The sequence below is a fragment of the Puma concolor genome, chromosome E1, assembly GCF_028749965.1.
Source record: "Puma concolor isolate L17-30 chromosome E1, mPumCon1.1.hap2, whole genome shotgun sequence".
Classification (NCBI taxonomy): domain Eukaryota; kingdom Metazoa; phylum Chordata; class Mammalia; order Carnivora; family Felidae; genus Puma; species Puma concolor.
This window is the reverse complement of record NC_141680.1, coordinates 44,039,358-44,058,689: the sequence shown is the minus strand read 5'-3', so window position 1 is coordinate 44,058,689 and position 19,332 is coordinate 44,039,358. Positions and strand designations below refer to the sequence as shown.

The window sequence follows — 19,332 nt, the reverse complement described above, 5'->3', positions numbered from 1 at the left end:
GGGGGCCTGGAAGGGACCTTGACAGCGGCTTTTACTGCCCAGGTGGTACCCATATAAAGCACCCCCTTCCTTATTTAGTGAGAGCTGGGTCAGTGCAAGGACCCAGAGTTGGGGGTGACAGGTAGTGTTAGGGCCAGGGTAGAAGGTGGTGCAACCTCTCCCCAAGGGCACACTTCAGTGACAACAGAGGAGGGAGGTTGCTTCTTTGGGTCTGCAACTCTGGGCCAAAGCTGAATTGCTCAGGGTGCCGGAAAGAGAATAGGGCCCTGCCAGGGCTTGCCTCCTCCACCTGCGCCCAGGATGTTCAGTGTCTTCTCTGCTTGGGGCTAAGCAAGTTATTAAGAGTATTAGGCTGAATGGAGCATTTACATGTCTGCTGGGGAAAGGCCTAACATTTAGGACCCTTCTCAGGAAAGCCACCTACTCCTGGCATTCTTCTGACAGATCTGCTCCCATGGGGCACGCACCCATTCTGTCTGGTCTAGCATCACCTTCGTTATGGGCCCAGCACCGGCTCTATCAGATTATGCCACCTCAGGACAGTGTCCAGTCCCAGCCCCCCACAGACAAAGTTGCCCTCAGTCTTCTGGTTTTTATTTGCCTGATCCCCTCAGAGCCCCTGCCCTGGGGACTGGGAAGGGAGGGACTCCAGGGAATACACAAGGACAGACTGAAGAGGCATGGGAGGTGGGGGTGCTGAGGCTGGGCCACCAGCTCCTGAGGAGGGTGGTGGGGATGAGCGAAGAAGAGTCCAGTGGGAAGCCAGCCAGGCGTCAGGGTCACCAGAAGAATGGAACAAACTTTCCCAAGGATTCCCTGTGGCCGCGGTGCCCCTGTAGCCTGGCCCAGCCGACTCCCCTTTGCAGCTCCTGCTCCCTTGGGCAGAAAGCTAAAACTGGCGAGAAGCAAAGGGTGCCTTTCGCAAGAGACCCATGGCTGGGTGGGCAGCGTTCCCTGGAAAAGTGGCCTGGACTGGGGGACTCTGAGGAAAGGCGGCAGGTGTCTGTGCCCCTGGCCAGGGTGGGGGTGGGGGGGCTGGCGTTGGTGCCGCCCACACCGCTCCTCAGCTGGGGCTCAGTGCTGGGCTGCCCTCAGGACTGTCGCTCACCAGGCACTCGTTGGATTTGAAGCTCGCCAGGGACTTGCAGCTGGGGATGGAGGCCAGGGAGCCGCAGAGGCCCAGCATGGAGGGCGTGGGGTCCTTCCCTGGGGAGAGAGGGCAGGTGAGGCCAAGCCAACTGGTCTGCCTGTGTGTGAGTTGGGGAGGGGGGTACAGGAGAAGGCAGTGGAGGGGCAGCCCTCAGGTGAACCCCCCCTCCCCCAGGAATTTTTCCTCATCTCTGGAGCATTTGCCATTTTCAGTTAAACCTGGATAAGCATCTGCCCATGCCATGCACAGTGCCAGGGACACTGTATTGTAATCGTCAGTTTATGTCTCTGTCTCCCCCTGAGGTTCATCCTCTCTGTCTGTTTATTAAACACACGGTGAGCACTTGTTCCGTTCCAAGCACTGGGGATACAGAGAACGGACGAGACACGGTCCCTGCCCTCACGGAGCTCACAGTCTGGTGGGGAGACAGACACACGGACAATCACAAACACAGTGTGGCGGGGTTCCACGTCCATAGCCTGCCTTGTCTCAAAGAAGATCTAAAATCATCCAGTACAGTGTGGTTTTTAGAAAGAAAAGGCAGAAGTCCAGGCACCGGGAAAACTAGGGCGGGGAACCAAGGTGAAGCCAGGGGAGGGCAACACAAAATGCATGCGTTGAAGTCCTGGACATTCGCTTGAAGAGAGCCACTAATTTGGCTCTGAGCTTCCTGGCAGCCAAAGAAAAGGGGGAAACAATGGTCAGGCAAGCGGTTCGCAGAGTGCATGAGATAAGAGCAAATCAGTTAGGCAAAGAATTCCCCAAGAATTTGTGAGCCCCTTGAGGATGTCATCATGCCAAAAAGCCATTGAGCCCTCACCATATGCCAACATGGGTGGTTATTTTAATCAGCATCCCCATTTTACAGATGGGAAGTGCTCAGCCAGGTGAAGTGACTGACTGAGCTGGCAGGGGAGGAGGCACAGCTAGTTTGCCCTAGGGTCTGCCCAACACCCCCAAACCAAACTTAATTGCTGTGCTAAGCTCTCTGGAAGGGCTGAATGAAAGAGGGAATTGGCCAGGGCCAATTCCATAGGCCCCAAGGCCTGGCCTCAGCCCTTCTTGGAAGAGTTGGGTGCTGGATCGGGGGCTCACCGATGGGGCCCCAGGGCTCCTCATCCCGTTTGCCCTCTCCCAGGCGCTGGGAGTCCGAGCTCAGACTGGCTTCAGCTGACAGCGGCTCCGTGCTCATGAAACTGTGTCTGTGGCAGAGCAGAGGGCTGGTGTGCAGGCAGAGGCCTACAGCCCCTTCCCCCCCCCCGCCCTCCCAGTGCCCCTCTTCCCAGTAAGGGCCAGCACTCGGGCCCAAGCCGAGCCTGGCTGAGGCTTACCTCCGGTAGAGCTTGGGGTTGTTGGCACCCTCTGCCCCATTGAGCGTTCCTAGTGACGGCCATTGGTTGACCAGGGGAGTAGTGAGCTCTTTGGAACCCTGGGCCAGGGGAACGTGGTCACCGGGGATCAGACCTGTCCTGGGATGGGGAGGAGGGGTCAGGACTGGCTAGGAGAGGGAGCAGAAGTGGGGGGGGGGGGGCGAGCTCAGAAAGAGGTGGTGGTGGGGTTAGGAATGAAACCTGGGTAGCAGAAATGGGGATAGAATGTTGAGGATCAGTAGGGCAGATCCTGGGAGTCAGTGGAAGGTACTGGGGGTTAGAGAGGTGACGGGGATTTGGTGTGCTCCTACTGGGGGATGGAGGGGACAATGGGGTGTTTGTGGGACTCAAGTCAGTGTGGAGTGGATAGAGAACAGAGTGGGAAACCTGAAGGTTAATGGGGTATCTTGGGGACTCCTGCTGGGAGGTCACAGGGTAATGAAAAGGTCTAGGGGGGAGCTATTGGGGATGAGTAGCAGTGAAGTCAGTGGTCACCGTGGGGATGATGGTCAGTGGTTGCGGATCAGAGGGCTGTTGAGCAGAGGGAATAACGGGATCGTGTTGAAGGTTGCTAAGTAACATTTGAGGCCCTTATCAGTAATGTTGGGGTCCCAGGATTAATGTTCTATAACCATGCTAGCTGACGGATGAAGTGGGGCGCCCAGGATCTTACGTTGAGAGTAATTTAGTTCGCTGGGGACGGGGGCCTGGGGTGGAGGAGGTGAGGGGATCAGTGGTTTGATGCTGGCGGTTGGTTGCACTAGATGCTGTTATCAAGGAAGGTGACGTTAGACTCTGGGGGCGATGTGGTCGGGGTGGCCGGGACGGGGAAGGGCGGCGGCGGCGCTCACAGCTGCTCCTGCAGCTCCAGGATCACGCCTTCCAACTCCCGCTTCTCGCGCTGGTTCTGCGCCGCCGCCTCCTCCAGCTGCAGCTGCAGCCGCCGGTTCTCCGCCTCCAGGTCCTTCAGCTGCGACTCACGCAGGCGCACCAGCTCCTCCAGGTAGCCCTGCGGGGCGCCGGCTCAGCCCGGGCCGCGGGACGCGGGGGGAGGGTCCCAGCGGCTGCCCGCCCCCCTTCCCCCAGCCCGCAGCCCCCGCCGCGGCATCACGCACCTTCTGCGCGTAGACGATGCGGAACTTCTGTTCCATCTTGTGCCATTTGCTGTACCAGCTGTCCTCGTCGGTGACGAGCGGCAGGTACGGGTGCTCGGGCGAGTTGTCCTCGCTGGTACTGCTCTCGGCGCTGTGCCGCTCCTCCTCGTCCGTCAGGTAGTCATAGCTTGGGGGAAGGAGCGGTGGGCACGGCCCGCTCTGCCCGCCCGGGCTTCCCTTGCCGGCCCCCTGGGGCGGAGGGACCCGGATGCCGGCGCAGCCTGCCCCCTGCCCGCCGTCCCCCACCCATCACAGCAGTCCTGCTGCTCACCTCTGGGTGAACTTTAGGTAGGGTGTGTAATCGATGACCACGGGGGTCTTCCCGTCCAGCACTTCGCCCTTTAGGCAGAAGCTGGGGGCAGAGGAACCACAAGGTTGGGGGCGGGTAGGAGGAGATGGGAATGTGGGCGTTCGCGGCTAAACTCCCTCCGCCACCTCCATCCAGACCCCACCTGAAGTCTATGGCGCTCAGTCCGATCAGCATCCCGGTGAGGACGGTGGCTTCCTCCCGAAGCATGATGGCTCCCGAGTCATAGAAACGTCTGCGGGGCGGGGGAGCGAGGGACTGATGGTGCAGCATCCTCCCGCGGGGGTGGGGGATGGGGCACTCCTCAGGACTTCTCTTGTTAGCTTACTACAGACCTTTCCTAGAGGAAGGAGGGGTCTCTTTCCTGCTCACCTCTCAGGTGTGGATCTGGTCTCTCCCTCAGAGTGGGGCCCACTGTGTCTCCCACCTATTAGAACGTGTGTTCCCTGAGAATACTTTCCTCCATCCTCTGAACTACCCCTTTCCCGCAAAGCATGGAGTCATCCAGAACGGTAAAATCAGGAAACCAGTTCTAATCATTAGTGCTTGGCATACAGCAGGTGCTCAAAAATATGGTGTAAACTCTGACATGTGAGGACAGACTAGAGATAGAATGGAGTGAAAACATTGGGTTGTATGTGACCACTGGGTTGGTGGGGAGAGAGACATGACCCTGACCATACTCAGCTTCAAGCACAAATTCTGCCTGTGACCCCTGCCCCTGAGACCCATTCTCTCTGCAAACCCACAGTGCAGGGACTGAGGCTCGGCACACTGGGACTCTGTGGTCCATGGGTAGCAAGTACAGACTGCTGCCACTGTTTGCGGAGTAGGTAGGGCTCTGTGTTACAGGTCATGGAACAAGGTTAACATAGTTGAGGCTTGTTCAGAGGTGTGTCTAAGGTTAGGGCTGTGCATGAGGTCAGTGCTGCCGGATGGTGGAGAATAATTAATCTGACTTGGAAGAGATGGTGGTGGTGCTAAAGCTGTGTTCCAGGAGGGCAGGCACAGTGGCAGAGGATACTCTGGGAGAGGGAAACTGGCAAGCTAGCAGTGCATGCTGGGAGTTGTAGTCCAGGTACTGAAGGTTGCTCTAAGAATTGAAGGATCAAGTATGTTTAGGCAGTGAACGTGCACACTGGGATCTGTGGTCCGAGCTGACTGAGAGGGTCTGACCTGGTGGTCCGGGTGTCCCGCAGAGCTGTGGTGATGTATTCCGACATTCGCTTCTCCATCAGTGCCACTCGGATCCATGCCCGGCCCTGGAAAGCACACTCACCTTTATTTGTTGCCCTGAAGTGCATGAGTGCACTATTGGGTCTAGACCTCCTGTGGCTCTTCTACCCAGTGCCTGTAGGCAGGGGTGAGGAACAAGGAGCAAGCAATCCCCCCCTGTATTCCCCTGCAACCAACAGCTGCCCTCGCCCTGCCCATCACAGGCCCCTCACCTTGGCTCGGGCTGTGCTGATGTTTTCCATGTTCTCAATGCTGCTCACACAATTGTTGGGCACTTTGCTGCAGGCCAACCGGATATAGTCCCAGAAGCCCCGCTGCCCGTCTGAGCTGAACCAGCTCACCGGACCTGCTGGGGCACAGGCTGAGCCAGGGCAGGGAGGGGGCTCAGCAAAACCAGGGAGTTTGTACAGGGTCCATGTAATGAGGTATACACATGCATAAGTATAAGCAGCCACGCCCACACATGGTGCCTCCCCCAAACATATGTGCACACACATGCATGTGCACAAAGGGCTCGCTAGCATATAACTGCACGCCCATTGATTGGGCTTGTGGGCACCCACTCAAGTGGCCAGAAGGCCCCATCCCCTCTTCCCAGCTCTGTGCATGGCTCAGAGTCAATGATGGGGTTCAGAAAGCCGCAGGGGAGATCAGAGTGGGTGGCTGGAAGCTAAAGGCTGGGAGTTAGGAGGGCTGGACAACAGGGGACAGGGAGCTGGGCCCGCCCACCTTTGAAACGGTGGCTGAGGATCTGCTCTAAGATGGCTGCAAAATTCACAAACTCCTCGGATGAGTCATCGATGGGTTCTGCCGTATACTTCTCCAGCAGCGTTTTCACAGAGAACCTGGTGAGGGGTGGGAGAGGGGGAAGTGGGGGGTCCAGTGAGACAACAGGGTAATGGCAGTAGAGGAGGGGTGTTAGGCAAAGAGAGGGAGACAAGGACAGACAAGAGGTCATGAAGAGCATGGGTGTGATGGGAAAGGGAAAGAAGGTGAAATACGGAGGGATACACAGTGACCACAGAGGTGCTGTGACCTGGGAGTGATAGAGTGGCAGGTGGGAGACTGATTGACATATAGGTGATAGGAGAGGTGACAGCTAGAGAAAGGAAACTTCAGGAATAAAGTATGAGAGGGGATAGAACAGGTAAGAAGATGAGACACCCGGAGTCAGGGGTCTTTCCCAGAGCCCCTTCCTTCTTGCCCATCCTTTGGAGTTGCATTTTCTATGTGTGTGGGTCAGAGGTCAGCTAGGAGTTAGAAGTGGGTTTGTACCCCTGCCCTGTGCTGTCTTCTGCTATTGCTGGAACAAACTTCAGTCCCTTCTGGGGGCGGCGGGAGGTCACCTGTGCCAGGACATGTGAGTTGGCACTGAGCACATGGAGCGTGGGCATGCAAGGGTGGCCAGGTGGGCTTTTAGCACACGGATGCCCCCCTTTCCCCTTCTCCTTCCTAGCCTGGTCGCCCACACACCAGCTGCCCAGAACCAGGCGGTGCAGAGCTGGGCTGGGGCGTTCTGTGTCTGTGTGTGTGTGTGTGTGTGTGTGTGTGTGTGTGTGTGTGTGTGTGCAGGTTGTGGGTCTGACACACATTGGGTGTGTGTGTGCGGGACATTGGCAGCAGATCTCTGGAAGGGGTCTTAGAGGTCCAGACACCTGGCTTCTCAGAGAGGAAGGGAATCAAGGGAAGCCAACAGGGCTGAGAAACTGGAGCCCAGCAGCCCCCGTCCTTCTGTGCAATCCTGCTCAGAGCCTCCGCTACCTCTGCAATCCCTACCCCTGCAATCTGCACCTGCCATCCCTGCACTGGGATGGGGCAGGAATGAGGACACAGCTCCCAACATCCCATTATTACCCTATTGTGGGTAGCAGAGCAAGAGTGGGTGTTGGGGGATATGGGGGCTGCTTGGAACTGCCCTTCCCCCGCTAAGCTTATCAAGCCCTGTAATGTGTCAAGCACTGTAGTTTGCATGTATTAGCTCATCCATCTTTACAACAGCTCTGGGAGGTAGGTCCTCTTCCTATCATCATTCCCATTTAACAGATAAGGTAATTGAAGATTCAAGAGGTGGACTGATCTGTTCAGAGTCACACAGCTAGTGAGGAGTCAGGTAAGTGTGTCTGATTCCAAAGCGCTTGCTCTTTCTGCTACATCTTGTGGCCTCCTGGTGGCCATCACGTTTCCCAAGGCCTGGGAGCAGCCCCTGCCTCCTCTGCCTTCCACTCTGCAAGCTCCAGCCCTTACACACTGTCCTCTGAGGCTCTCACACCAATGGCAGAACTGAGCCAAAGGCCCTCCCTCCCTCTCTTTGGGCTTAGAGCTGGTCTGGCCCGAAATCAGAGCCAGGTCAGTGTTGGGGTCGTAGTAGATGGAAGCAGCCTGATGGACTCAAATCCTGTTTCCAGGTGATATCCATGTGGCCTTGGACGGGTCATTTAATCTCTCTGAGGCCCAAACAGGAATAATAGAGTACCTGCCTCGGGCTCCAGGAAGGACTGGGAGAAGGTAAGTGTGATAGGCCATGGGGCAGGGGTGGCGAGGAGCAGGGCCATTAATGGTAAGGTCGACCCTGCTGGAAGGAGCTTGTGTTTAGGGCATTAGCTGGGCTTCATTATGCAGCACGCTTCACCCCCCGTGATATTTTCTGGTCATCTGGGTCAGCCCTCAGTGGGGGCCTGGGGCTCGTTTCAGTGTGGCAGCCATCTGCCATCTATCCTCAGGGGTGTCGCCGAACTGGTCATTGCCCCCGGGAGCCCCATGGTGTGTTCCTTGTTAGGAGGTGCAGCGGCTGCTGCAGGTTACCATGGAGACGGGGAGGCCAGGGCCCGGGGGAGCCCTTGGCCTGCTAAAGGGAACTGTTCTGGGAGCTGGAGGCGAACCACATGACAGTGATGAGGTGGCAGGGGCCTGAGGGGTTTCTAAGTCTTTGTCATGCCCCCAACCCCCTCCAAAACTCTGTCCCTCACTCCCCAGCTCTAAGCCCACTTCCGAACCTCCAGAACCTCTGCTTCTCCAGCCTAGGCCAAAGGGAGATTCCCCGCACCCCCCCCCCCCCCCCGCCTTTCCCCATGCACTCGAGAGGCTGTTGTCCTAGCAGGCAAAGGAAAGAAGAAGAACCTTCTTCTCAGAGACAGGAAGGGTACCATCAGGAGAGGGCTATTTTCATGTGCCAGGCCTGTAGTCCTACATAAATTATGCCATAACTATTCCTTGGTGTGGCTGTTACATTGACAGTGGGGATGATGAGGCACCCAAGGCCCAGAATGGTTGGGAGACTTCCCATGGTTGTACAGCAAATAACTGATGAAGTCAGAGCTTGAACCTAGGACCCTCTGGTCCCAAAGGCAGAAACCTTTGTTTTATACCATAGTGGCAGGGGTTGAGAGGTGAGGGTGGAGGCAGCAGCCTGCACTTTGGGCTGGGGCAGATGCAGTGTGGTTGGGTGTGTGCTCAGGAACCTGGAAGGAGCTATGGCGGGCAGGAGCCAGGGCATCAGGTGAGCGCTGATTCCTGGGGGGAAGGAGCAGGGCCAAGGCCTGTGTGTAGGCAAGGTGGGGGCGGCAAGGCAGGACAGCTGAGCCCGGCACTTGGAGTGCCTGCCCTCAGAGGTGGCATGGGGGGTGGGGAGGTTGCAGATGGAGAAGGCAGCTAGTGGGGGGTTCCTAGAGGGAGAGATGAGGGCAGGTGAGGCTGAGGGACAGTGGCTGGGCAACTGGCCGCTCCTGGCTCAGGGCAGGGCAGTGAGGGTGAGTCACTGCAGGGCTGAGGTGGGAAGGTTCATTTCCTGGGCCCCCCAAAAGCAGATGAATCTTCCCAACACTGCGACAGCCCCACCCTCAGGGACACATCTGCCCTCCCAGTCTCCTCCCTGGAACCCAGGAGACCCAGGCTTCTGTGGTCAGACCCCCCCCCCTTCCCACGGCAGGCACAGCGTCCCTCACCCTTCACTGGGTGGATTCAGGGGCTTTGCCCACACCCCTAGTTGATCCTGCCACAGGCTGCAGCTGCCCAGAGATGGAGGAGGGCACCATCTCTGCTCCCGGATTTAAGCCTGGGAAATCTCCCAGGAAAGCCCCACCCCTGAGAGGCCAGGGTGTCAGGGGTGGGAGTGAGGGTATGCTTGGAGGGCGTTCAGGCCGCTACCTGTCAGTTCTTCTCTGCCCACCTCGCCCCCGCCCCCAGCAAGGGAGCCAGCCATCCCCACCCCTCCCCCTCACACACAATGTCACTTCCTGGTTTTCACAGGAAGCTGCAGTGCCAATTAAACACCCCTCACCCCCAGGCCCCGGACTGGGCATAGGCCTGACTTGGCCTAGAAGGATAGGGACCAGACCTCCAAACCCCCTCCTGGTCTGGGCCTGAGAGGAACAGTGGACGCGCTCCTCTTAACTCTGTGCTTCATCCCTTTTCCTCCGTGGCTGCTGTGCACCCTCCCGGCAGGCACGCTCGGTCCGTATTTCCGCAGCCCGCCCCGACGCCTCTCCCTGACCACCCCCCGCCAGCGGCGCCCACCTGCACACGGTGATCAGGTTCCTACGCTCCACGGCCACATTGCGGGAAGACGCTTTCTTGGAGGACAGCCCCAGAGCCATGGTGGTCTGGACAAAGCTCGCTTCCATCCAGATGTGCGGCCACTGCTGCCGCCACCAGCTGCCCCCCACCCCGCCTGGAGCCCCGGCCCCCCCCCCGCCGGATCACGGCTGGGCCCTCTGCCCGCCGGGGCCCCTCGATCCCTGCTGGGTCATCCCCCTGCCGCTGCTCCCGGTGCCCGGCCCCCTGGCACCCTCCCCCGGCGGCGATTCCAGAGCAAAACAAGGCCGGAGGGAGCTCTCCGAGGTGCTGAGCCGGGCCCGTCACCCCCCTCCCTTAGACGCCCGCCCCCCTCGGCTGGTGACGTCAGGGCCCTCGGGCCCCGCCCCTGGCAGGCCGGGCACCAATCCGCAGAGGATGCAGAATTTGGGGGTGGGGGGGGAGAGGGCTGGGGCAGAGGGGGGGCGGAGGGGGTCCCCGGAAGAAGCAGCGATTGGAAGGAGGAAGAGGGGGTATCTGGCCCGTTGTCCATTCCCACACTCAGGGCCCGGGACCCCTCTCCTCGCGTCTCTGAGTTCCAACGACTGAACTCCCTGGTTTCTGAGCTGTGATCGGTGGTGTCTCAGTTTTCCTCCTGCTGCCGGGGAAAGGAGGTCCTCACTTCCCATACCCTCATCGCAGCCCCGTCCCACACCCAATCAGTATCTTCGTTCTCAAGGAGGCCGGGATCAGGTCTGCCTCCAGAGAGCGCAGGTGGCCCTATGCGGTAACCTAGGAGGCCAAGGAGCAGTCGGAGAGACTGTGTATCTGGTGTTTGGCTTGTCAGCACCGGCCGGTGGATTCAACGGCTCCTAGGGTGGGGGATGGGAATCCAGAATAAGCCGTAGGAGCCTAGCGGCTTGAACCACTCAGGACTGTGAGACTAGACTGGCAGCTAAGGGCCAAGGCACTGCGCTCTCTCTCTCTCTCTCTCTCTCTCTCTCTCTCTCTCTCTCTCTCTCTCTCTCGGAGTCCTACTACACCCTCACACCATCCCAGGGCAACTGGCTTGAGGGTTAACCCCCTGGCTATCAGCATTGCTGCATGGTGCCATCAACTCACTCTGCAAGGCTAAGAGAGCCCCCAAAGCTGATCACATCTTTTAGGGTAAAGTGAAAGAAATGGATGCATTGCCTGGCTTTCCTGTCACCCTCTGCCTCCCAGTTGTTCTCTCATCCCTGCTTGCTCCTGCTCCATTCCTCTACTCAACCTGTTCTCTTTCACACTCCAAAATCTCCAGCTCCCACAGAAATCCTTCTGTGTTAAGGTGGGGTACACCCAATTTTCCCATTTGGCTTTAGGAATGTCCATCCTAGGGCTCAGCTTATGTGTATTCACCAACTCTGTCCACCTCCTGGATTTACTCCACTTTACTAGTATATGGTCATATGTCCCCACACGGATTCACATGTGCACCAACATCTGAATATGATCAGCAGACAGGGACCCTCTGTTAACACAAACAGAGGAGGAGGAGATAAAAAAAAAAAAAAAAAAAAAAAAAAAAGGCCTATGCAAGCTCACAACCCCGGTCTCACTCCCTGGGCACTCCCAGCAAAGGTCTCATGTCTACTCAACCTCAGCCTCAATTCTTGGCTTCCAGGAAGGACCTCAGACTTGGTCTTTTGTTTCTCCTTTGCCGTTTCCCTCTTCCCTCACTTCTAGAAGGCCCTCTTATCATCCTTCTGTCTCCGGCTAAATAGCCAAGGCCAATCATGATATTCTTTTGTTTTTCAGTTGCAGGGTATGTCATGTGAACAAAAAAGCATGTAAAACACATAGGTGCAGTTTAAAGAATATTTACAAAACAAACACCTGTGTCATTTCCTTAAAGATCAAGAAATAGAAAGTTGTCAAGAACCCAGGACTTCCCAAACACACACAGATCTTCTCTTCATCCATCCCCCCAAGGGACAACCACTATCCTGACTTTTGTGATAATCATTTCCTTGCTTTTCTTTATAGTTTTATCACCTATATGTCAATCAATAAATATATAGTTTAATGTTTCTTTATTAAAAGAAAATTCTTTTATTAAAAGAAAATTTGTTATTTGTCTATTGTTTCTCCATTATTTTCCTCGTATATGATTCCAATACATGTCAATACTACACTTTATCTATTCTGTCACTGAGGGTAATTTTGTGTATCTGAAAGGGCTTAGTAAGAAAAATGGAAACCACATTATGTATTTCAGATAGAAGGGATTTAATACAGGGAATTGGTTACACAGGAGTTAGAAGACTAAAAGCGAAAAGAGAAAGAGAACACTGGGACGACATGGAACTCGTAACCAAATGAAGCAGCGAGGGCTGAGGGAACAAAAGAGGTGGGATTGCTACACCCAAAGAGACCACAGGTAGGGCCCTACTGAGTTGGGGCTCAGATTCAGGCAAAGTCACCAGCAGGCTGCTGCTTATTCCTCAGAGGAGCTGTTTACAAAGCTGGTTCTTGGCGTGCAGAATGAAGCTGAAGGCTGGAGCCAACTTCCAACGACAGAGCAACTCTGAAAAAAAACCAGAAATATGGGGAGATAGTTCCTTCTTTCTTCCTCCTACCTTCCATCTCTCTGTAGTGTCTCTTATTAGCAGAACCTAACAGAAAGCCAATTAGTAACGGAGACTGGGAAACAAGTTTGCAGAGTCAGATGCACTCAAATCAGACAGCAGAGACACAAATAATGGATTTAGAGCAGAAAGGCAAGAAATGAATAACTGACATTAGTCTGCCTCTCTACCTGCTCAACATTTATATACATCTTTTTTTTTTTAAGTTTACTTTTATTTATTTTGAGAGAGAGCTAGGAGCAAGCAGGGGGTGGGGTGGGCAGAGAAAGCGGGAGACAGAATCCCAAGCAGGCTCTGCGATGTCAGCACAGAGCCCCATGCAGGGCTCAAATTTGTAAACCAAACCATGAGATCATGGCCTGAGCTGAAACCAAGAGTTAGATGCTTAGCCACCCTGGCGCCCCTGTACACATCTTTCTATACGTATTTGAACAGTAACAGGGGTGACTGGGTAGCTGTCAGTTAAGCATCTGACTCTTCGTTTCATCTCAGGTCATGATCTCATGGTTGGTGAGTTCGTGCCCTGTATCAGGCTTTTCACTGACAGCTCAGAGCCTGCTTGGGATCCTCTCTCTCTCTCTCTCTCTCTCTCTCTCTCTCTCACTTTCTCTCTCCCTCCCCCACTCACTCACTCACTCTCTCCCCCTCCCCACTCTCTCTCTCTCTCACTCAAATAAATAAACTTTAAAAAAAAAATGAACAGTCTGGGGTGCCTGGGTGGCTTAGTCAGTTAAGCATCTGACTTCAGCTCAGGTCATGATCTCACGGTTCATGGGTTTGAGCCCGGCATCAGGCTCTGTGCTGACAGCTCAGAGCCTGGAGCCTGCTTTGGATTCTGTGTCTCCCTCTCTCAAAAATAAATAAACATTAAAAAAGAAACTTAAAAAAATGAACAGTAATGAACTTCATATGTTTGCCTCACAAGATGCAGTTGTCCTTTGTACCAATGAAGATGCTCTGGTTCCCACTCCCAAAAGTGGAGCTGCAAAGTCACTACGGTAACAGTAGCCATTTCTGGGTGATGTTAATACCTCACCTAGTTCAGCCACATTTCCTCTAGAGGATTCTGTAACCTAAAGGCTAAATTATGAAGTTCATTATCAACAAAAAACCGCCTATAAAATAATAAGGGAAAGAAAGGAGGGGAGAGATTAATGTGTAGAGATTAATATGTAGATTAATATGTCTATTACATACATAATACTATGTATTATTAATATGTATTAATAATACAAAACAAGCAAGAAAGAAAATACCTATGGCTTCTACAATCCTTATTCCTGTGACTGTTACAAGTTTACCTTTATAACTCTCCTCTTCCATTACTCATTTCATTTTCACTTTGCCTGTAGCCATAACCTCAGCTTGTTAATTGTTTGTTTGTTTTTTTTTTTTAACCAGGTCAAGTGACCAAGCCTTCATTCTTGATGATTCTAAATCTTCAGAATTGAGTTCCTGCGTTTTTTCTTTAACTTTTGCTATTGGACATGGAAGAAAGGAAAGGCACACCAGAGAATCCTAGGCATAGTCTTCCCTACCTTCATTGCATAGCTGCAACCCAATATCCCTTGGAATTTGGGATAGTCACCCCACAGTAACCTTCTGTGCTCTGAGCCCAGGCGAGCCTCGATCTCCAGTTTAGTGGACCCACTGTTGTATCTGGTGAAGGGATTCCTCCCTAGGTGTAGTAAATGTTGTCAGTGCTCCTCCCACATTCGCTCAGCTCTTGGGTACACTGGAAGAACTGCCAACTGCCAAAAAAAAAACTGCAACTCTTTCCCCAAGGGCTCTCTCTGGCCACTGGAGCCTGCTCTACTCCAACAAACACTGGGCAGGCTGAAAGTTCTGGGGAATTATACTTCCATCCAGAGCAACCCTGAGGAAATAACTGATGGGGATTGGTGAATAGATACCCCAGCTCCCTCAGCCCTCACTTGGGATGGTCCTGAGGCTCACATTATTATTGGTTCCCTGAGTGTCCCAACAGGATTTTAAGGTCTAGCTGGTCACACTCTTAATATATATATTTTCTAATGTTAGAAAGAGAGAAGACGAGAGTGAGGGAGAGGAGCAGAGAGAGAGAGAGAGAGAGAGAGAGAGAATCTCAAGCAGGCTCCATGCTTAGCACAGAGCCCAATGCAGGGTTTGATCCCACGACCCTGGAATCATGACCTGAGCCAAAATCAGGAGTTGGACACTCAACCGACTGAGCCATCCAGGTGCTCGTAGTTGTTCACACTCTTAACTTTCTTGAGGGCGTGCCCTTATTAGCCTCCTCTCCTTCCCCATGTTGCTTTCTCACTTGCTTCCTGGTGGTTCTTAGCATCATTTCTCAAATAAAAACTTGCCTTTGAATCCTTTCCCTAGGTTCTACTTCTAGGGCAACTCCCCAAAATACAGCTGGTATTTTAAGTGGTCCTAGGAAGCAGGTTCTCAGGATACGATTCTGGAATTGTATTATGCACCATCCATATGGCAACAAGGGTTACTTTGCTGAGGTAAGTGGAGTCCTAGATCCACTAGAGTGCTGCACATCATGATTACTTTCCCCTTGGTGAATACAGGGTGCACGGCCTGTGAATATCTCTAGTATTTGAGACGTAGGAGGGAAGTGGTCATTATAAGGATGGCCGAGTTGGCCGGTTGTTGTTAAATGACATCAAAGTGCTAAAAGACAAAAATGAGAGACTCACATCAGCCAACTATCAACTCAGGGTTCAGGGTGAGAGCAGGAAGGCCTCTATGGCAGCATTTAAGGAAACTCTCATCTGCAGCCTGTGCAGAGAAGACTGTGCTGAAAATCGATCCCATAATCTGATTGTGAGAATAGCAGAATTATGTCTTTAAAGACACAACAAGTCAGGCCCCTGAGATCTGGTATGGGATCATCTGTCCTGGGACCCTCAGATTTTTTCCCTGAACCCTTTGGGGCAGCAGAAGTGGCCTCTCCTTGCCTGCATACTGTGCAAAGTCCACATCTGAGGCAGATGCCCCATAAGATGATACCTACCCTCTTCAAGATCTGATTTTGACTCCCTCCATGATTCTAAAAAAAATTTTTTTAACATTTATTCATTTTTGAGAGTGAGAGAGACAGAGCATGAGCAGGGGAGGGGCAGAGAGAGAGGGAGACACAGAATCAGAGGCAGGCTCCCGGCTGTCAGCACAGAGCCCGACATGGAGCTCGAACTCGTGGACTGTGAGATCATGACCTGAGCCGAAGTCGGACGCTTAACCGACTGAGCTACCCAGGGACCCCCCACGGTTCTAGACCCATAACTTCGGTTAAGTGTCACCATGCACCAAGCGGGGAAGTACTATCCCAGCGACGACAAGAAAGGGATTATTCATCAGAAGACTGCAGGATCTGACTGGCTAACATGTCGCAGAAATTGGGAGAACGTGCCTCTACTTACCCCATGAGAGTGCTGGACGGGGGCCAGGGGGTGGAATATAAATAAGTCTGAATAACGGAGAGTTTATTGATCTGGGATACTCTCCCAGAGCCGAGGAGTTAACATTTTAAAGGCTTGGCAAGGACATCTGAAGCCAGTTGCAAGATGCTACTGGCATAGATCTTCAAAGTTTAGGAAAATCTACGCATTACGGCACATGAGGTGGAGAGGCCGGAACTGAGTGGCAGAATACTGGGGAGGGGGGTTCAAAGGCAGAGAGGTGGGCACACCAGAATGAAACTATAATTATATGTGATCAGGGAACCCTCCAGCCCGCTGTATTCTTCATGGAGGCCCAGAGATACTTCTTCAATAAAGTGATAAGAAACGGGCTAGATGTTAGGGGACACTGGCACTCTTTACAACCCAGTAGTGGTTCTGCTCTGCAGGCGAAAGTCAGTGGTAGCAGAAGCTGCTGTGGAAGGGGGCTTCCCAGAGTCAATGTGTACGACGGGAGCCCAGAACAGAGGCCAGGTGATGGCACTTAATCAGCAGGGTCAAGGTGGACCCTGTAATGGGCAGAAAGGCCAAAACGGTCACCTGGGATCTATTGTGAGTGTTCGCAATTCTTCCGAATTGCTGTGTTGTATGATTGGTTATTCTATGCTTCACTTGCTGAGGAACAAACTGTTTCCACAGGGGTCGAGCAATTTTACATTCCCACCAGAGATATACGAGGTTCCAGTTTCTCCACCAACACTTGTTAATTTTCCTTTATTTTATTTTATTTTGTGTTTTTTTTTTTTTTATTTTGAGAGAGAGAGAGAGAGCACAAGAAGGGAGAGGGGCAGAAGGAAAGAGAGAATCTTAAGCAGGCTCCTCACTCGGCTTGGAGCCTGATCCAGGGCTCGATCCAACAACCCTGGGATTATGACTTGAGCCAAAATCAGGAGTCAGGCACTCAACTGACTGAGCCACCCAGGCGCCCCACTTTGAACATTTTTTAAATGAGTTGTCTTTGTGCGATTGACTTTTAAGCCGATTCTACTGATTTGCTGAAAATTTCTATACGCTGAATTAATTAACCTGTAGCTTCTTTTGGATTTTCTTGATACACAATTAGGTCATTTGCAAAAACAGGTTTGTCTTTTCCTCACCAAATAACAAGCATCCTTGTTCTGTTTTTGGCCTCAGAAGGAAAGATTTCAATATTAAGTGTGATGTTTGCTACAAGTTTTTTGTAGGTATCTCTTATCAGGTTACAGAAGTTCCCTTCTATTTTAGTTTGCTCAAAGTGTTCATCATTAATGGGTGACAAAATTTTATCAAATGCTTTTTCTGTTTCTGAGATGAATATTTGGTTTTTACTCTGTCTTTATGTTCATGTGGAGGGTTACATAAATTGATTTTTTCTAATGTGATCAAATTCCATTTCTAGGATAAGCCAATTTGGTCATGGTATATTACCTTTTTTATATATATTATTGGCTTTAGTTTGCTAAATGTTTTATTCATTTAGGCTTTTAAAATTTATGTTCATGCGTGAGATTGCCCTATTATTTCCCTCCCTTGTACTATCCACGCCAGGTTTGGGTATTAAGATTATGCTGTTAAATGAGTTAAGACATGCCACCTTATTTTTTATGCTTCATGACATAATTTGTGAATCTTTGGAAGCATTTGCTTTGTGAATATGTGACTGAATTTAATGATGAAGCTATCTGGTCATGGAACTATCTTTGCTGATTCAATTTCTTTAATCGTTGTGCATCATTTGGGTATTCTATTTATTCTTTTTTTTTGTCTTAGTTTTTTTATTTTGACTTTGCCAACTGGTTCTCCATTTTTATTATTATTATTATTATTATTTTAATTTTTTTAATGTTTATTTATTCTTGAGACAGAGACAGAGCATGAATAGGGGAGGGGCAGAGAGAGAGGGAGACACAGAATCTGAAACAGGCTCCAGGCTCTGAGCTGTCAGCACAGAGCCCGACGCGGGGCTTGAACCCACGAACTGTGAGATCATGACCTGAGCTGAAGTCAGACGCTTAACTGACTGAGCCACCCAGGCGCCCCAATGGTTCTCCATTTTTAAAACTCAATAACACTGAAGAATAATTTACACACAATAAATGGGCCCGTGTTAATTTTACAAGTCAATGAGTTTTGACAAATGCATACACCCACTATCAAGATATGGAATAATCTATCACTAAAAAGATTCCTTTGTGGGTCTTCCCAGTCAATCCTTTGCCTCACCCTTGTCCACAGGCAACCATTTATCTACTTTGTCACTGTAAACTAGTTTTTTTAAAAGAATTTTATTTAAATGTAATCATATAAGATGTATGTGTCTAGTTTCTTTCACTTAGCATAACATTTTGGGAATGTATTCATGTTGTTGCAAGTATCATTAATTCATCCCTTATTTATTATTATTATTATTATTTAATGTTTATTTATTTTTGAGAGAGAGACAGAGAGCAAAGGAGGGGCAGAGAGAGAGAGGGAGACACAGAATCCAAAGCAGGCTCCAGTCTCTGAGCTGTCAGCACAGAGCCTGACGCGGGGCTCGAACTCACACACTGCTAGATCATGACCTGAGCCAAAGTCGGGCGCTTAACAGACTGAGCCACCCAGGGGCCCCAATTCATCCCTTATTGTTGCTGATAGGGATTGGTGGATAAATACAGTGGATAAAATGTAGTATCCCACTGTATAGATATAACACAATTTATTTGTCCATTTACTTATTGATGGATATCAGGATTGTTTCGATTCTGTTTACTATTTCGGCGAAAGCTAGGACAAATGGTATTGTATAAATTTTCAATACTTGTAATCAAATATTTTCATTTCTCTTGGGTATATACCTGAAAGTGGACTTGCTAGATCACATGGCAAGTATATGTTTAACTTCATAAGAAATTTCCAAAGTGGTGGTACCATTTTACATCCCCATCACCAATGTATGAGAGAGCTACTTGCTTCTTATAGTAGACAACATTCAGTATATTTATTCTGTTTAATTTTAGCCACTCCGGTGGGTGTGCGGTGGGACCCCAATATGGTTCTTCTTTACTGAGGTGGAATTTACATACGGCAAAATGTTTAGATGTCAAGCATGGCATTCACTAATTTAGTAGATACGTGCACTCATGTATCCCACATAGCAGTTAGGGAACAGAACATTTCCACAACTCCAAGGACATTCTCCTGTGCTTCGTTCTAGTCAGACTCCTCAGAAGCAACCACTGACCCGATTTCTAGAACCATAGATTCGTTTTGCCTACTCTAAACCTTTATAGAAGTGGAATCACACAATAAATACTCTTTGGCACTGGCTGTTTTTCGTTCAGCACGATGTTTTTGAGATTCGCTGATGTTGAAGCGTCTGTAACTATTTACTTTTATCGATGAGATAAGAAGTATATCACAGTTTGTTCATTCTCCCGTTGATAGACATTTGAGCTGTTTGTAGTGTTTGGCTATTATGAAGAAAACTTCCAAGAACATTCTCATCCAAGATATATTTCAGATCTCTGGGATAAATATCTAGGATTGATTAAATGAATCATAGG

The 19,332-nt window shown here is 51.3% G+C and overlaps 1 protein-coding gene and 1 long non-coding RNA gene across 6 annotated transcripts; one reads left to right on the top strand and one right to left on the bottom strand.

Annotated features, from left to right (window-relative positions):
• Positions 1 to 578: 578 nt before the first annotated feature.
• Positions 579 to 9,884, bottom strand: RUNDC3A (RUN domain containing 3A). 5 transcript variants are annotated; one of them, XM_086687501.1, is made up of 11 exons: positions 9,730 to 9,884; positions 5,947 to 6,062; positions 5,430 to 5,578; positions 5,158 to 5,243; positions 4,127 to 4,216; positions 3,946 to 4,026; positions 3,636 to 3,801; positions 3,372 to 3,529; positions 2,482 to 2,619; positions 2,246 to 2,352; positions 579 to 1,206 (listed from the first exon to the last, which is right to left on the bottom strand). In XM_086687501.1, exons 1-11 carry the CDS (start codon positions 9,834 to 9,836, stop codon positions 1,064 to 1,066), a joined length of 1,341 nt encoding a protein of 446 aa, XP_086543627.1. In that variant the 5' UTR covers positions 9,837 to 9,884; the 3' UTR covers positions 579 to 1,063. The 5 variants fall into 5 exon arrangements, with proteins under 5 accessions (XP_086543627.1, XP_086543623.1, XP_086543624.1 ...); XM_086687497.1 differs by having other exon boundaries at positions 5,430 to 5,566; positions 9,730 to 9,883; XM_086687498.1 differs by having other exon boundaries at positions 5,430 to 5,563; positions 9,730 to 9,883.
• LOC147574391 (uncharacterized) lies at positions 6,134 to 9,771 on the top strand. The gene is made up of 3 exons (XR_015244194.1): positions 6,134 to 7,327; positions 7,623 to 7,722; positions 9,658 to 9,771. It is a non-coding gene; the product is annotated as an uncharacterized LOC147574391 (long non-coding RNA).
• Positions 9,885 to 19,332: the final 9,448 nt, after the last annotated feature.

Bases quoted from the DNA above. Each gene is read 5' to 3' on its own strand.
- RUNDC3A (XM_086687501.1), bottom strand. From the start codon at position 9,836: ATGGAAGCGAGCTTTGTCCAGACCACCATGGCTCTGGGGCTGTCCTCC. The intron at 4,217-5,157 runs GTCAGACCCTCT...CCCGCCCCGCAG, and splicing joins CGGGACACCCGGACCACCAG to ACGTTTCTATGACTCGGGAG. The intron at 4,027-4,126 runs GTGGGGTCTGGA...CTCTGCCCCCAG, and splicing joins CTGAGCGCCATAGACTTCAG to CTTCTGCCTAAAGGGCGAAG.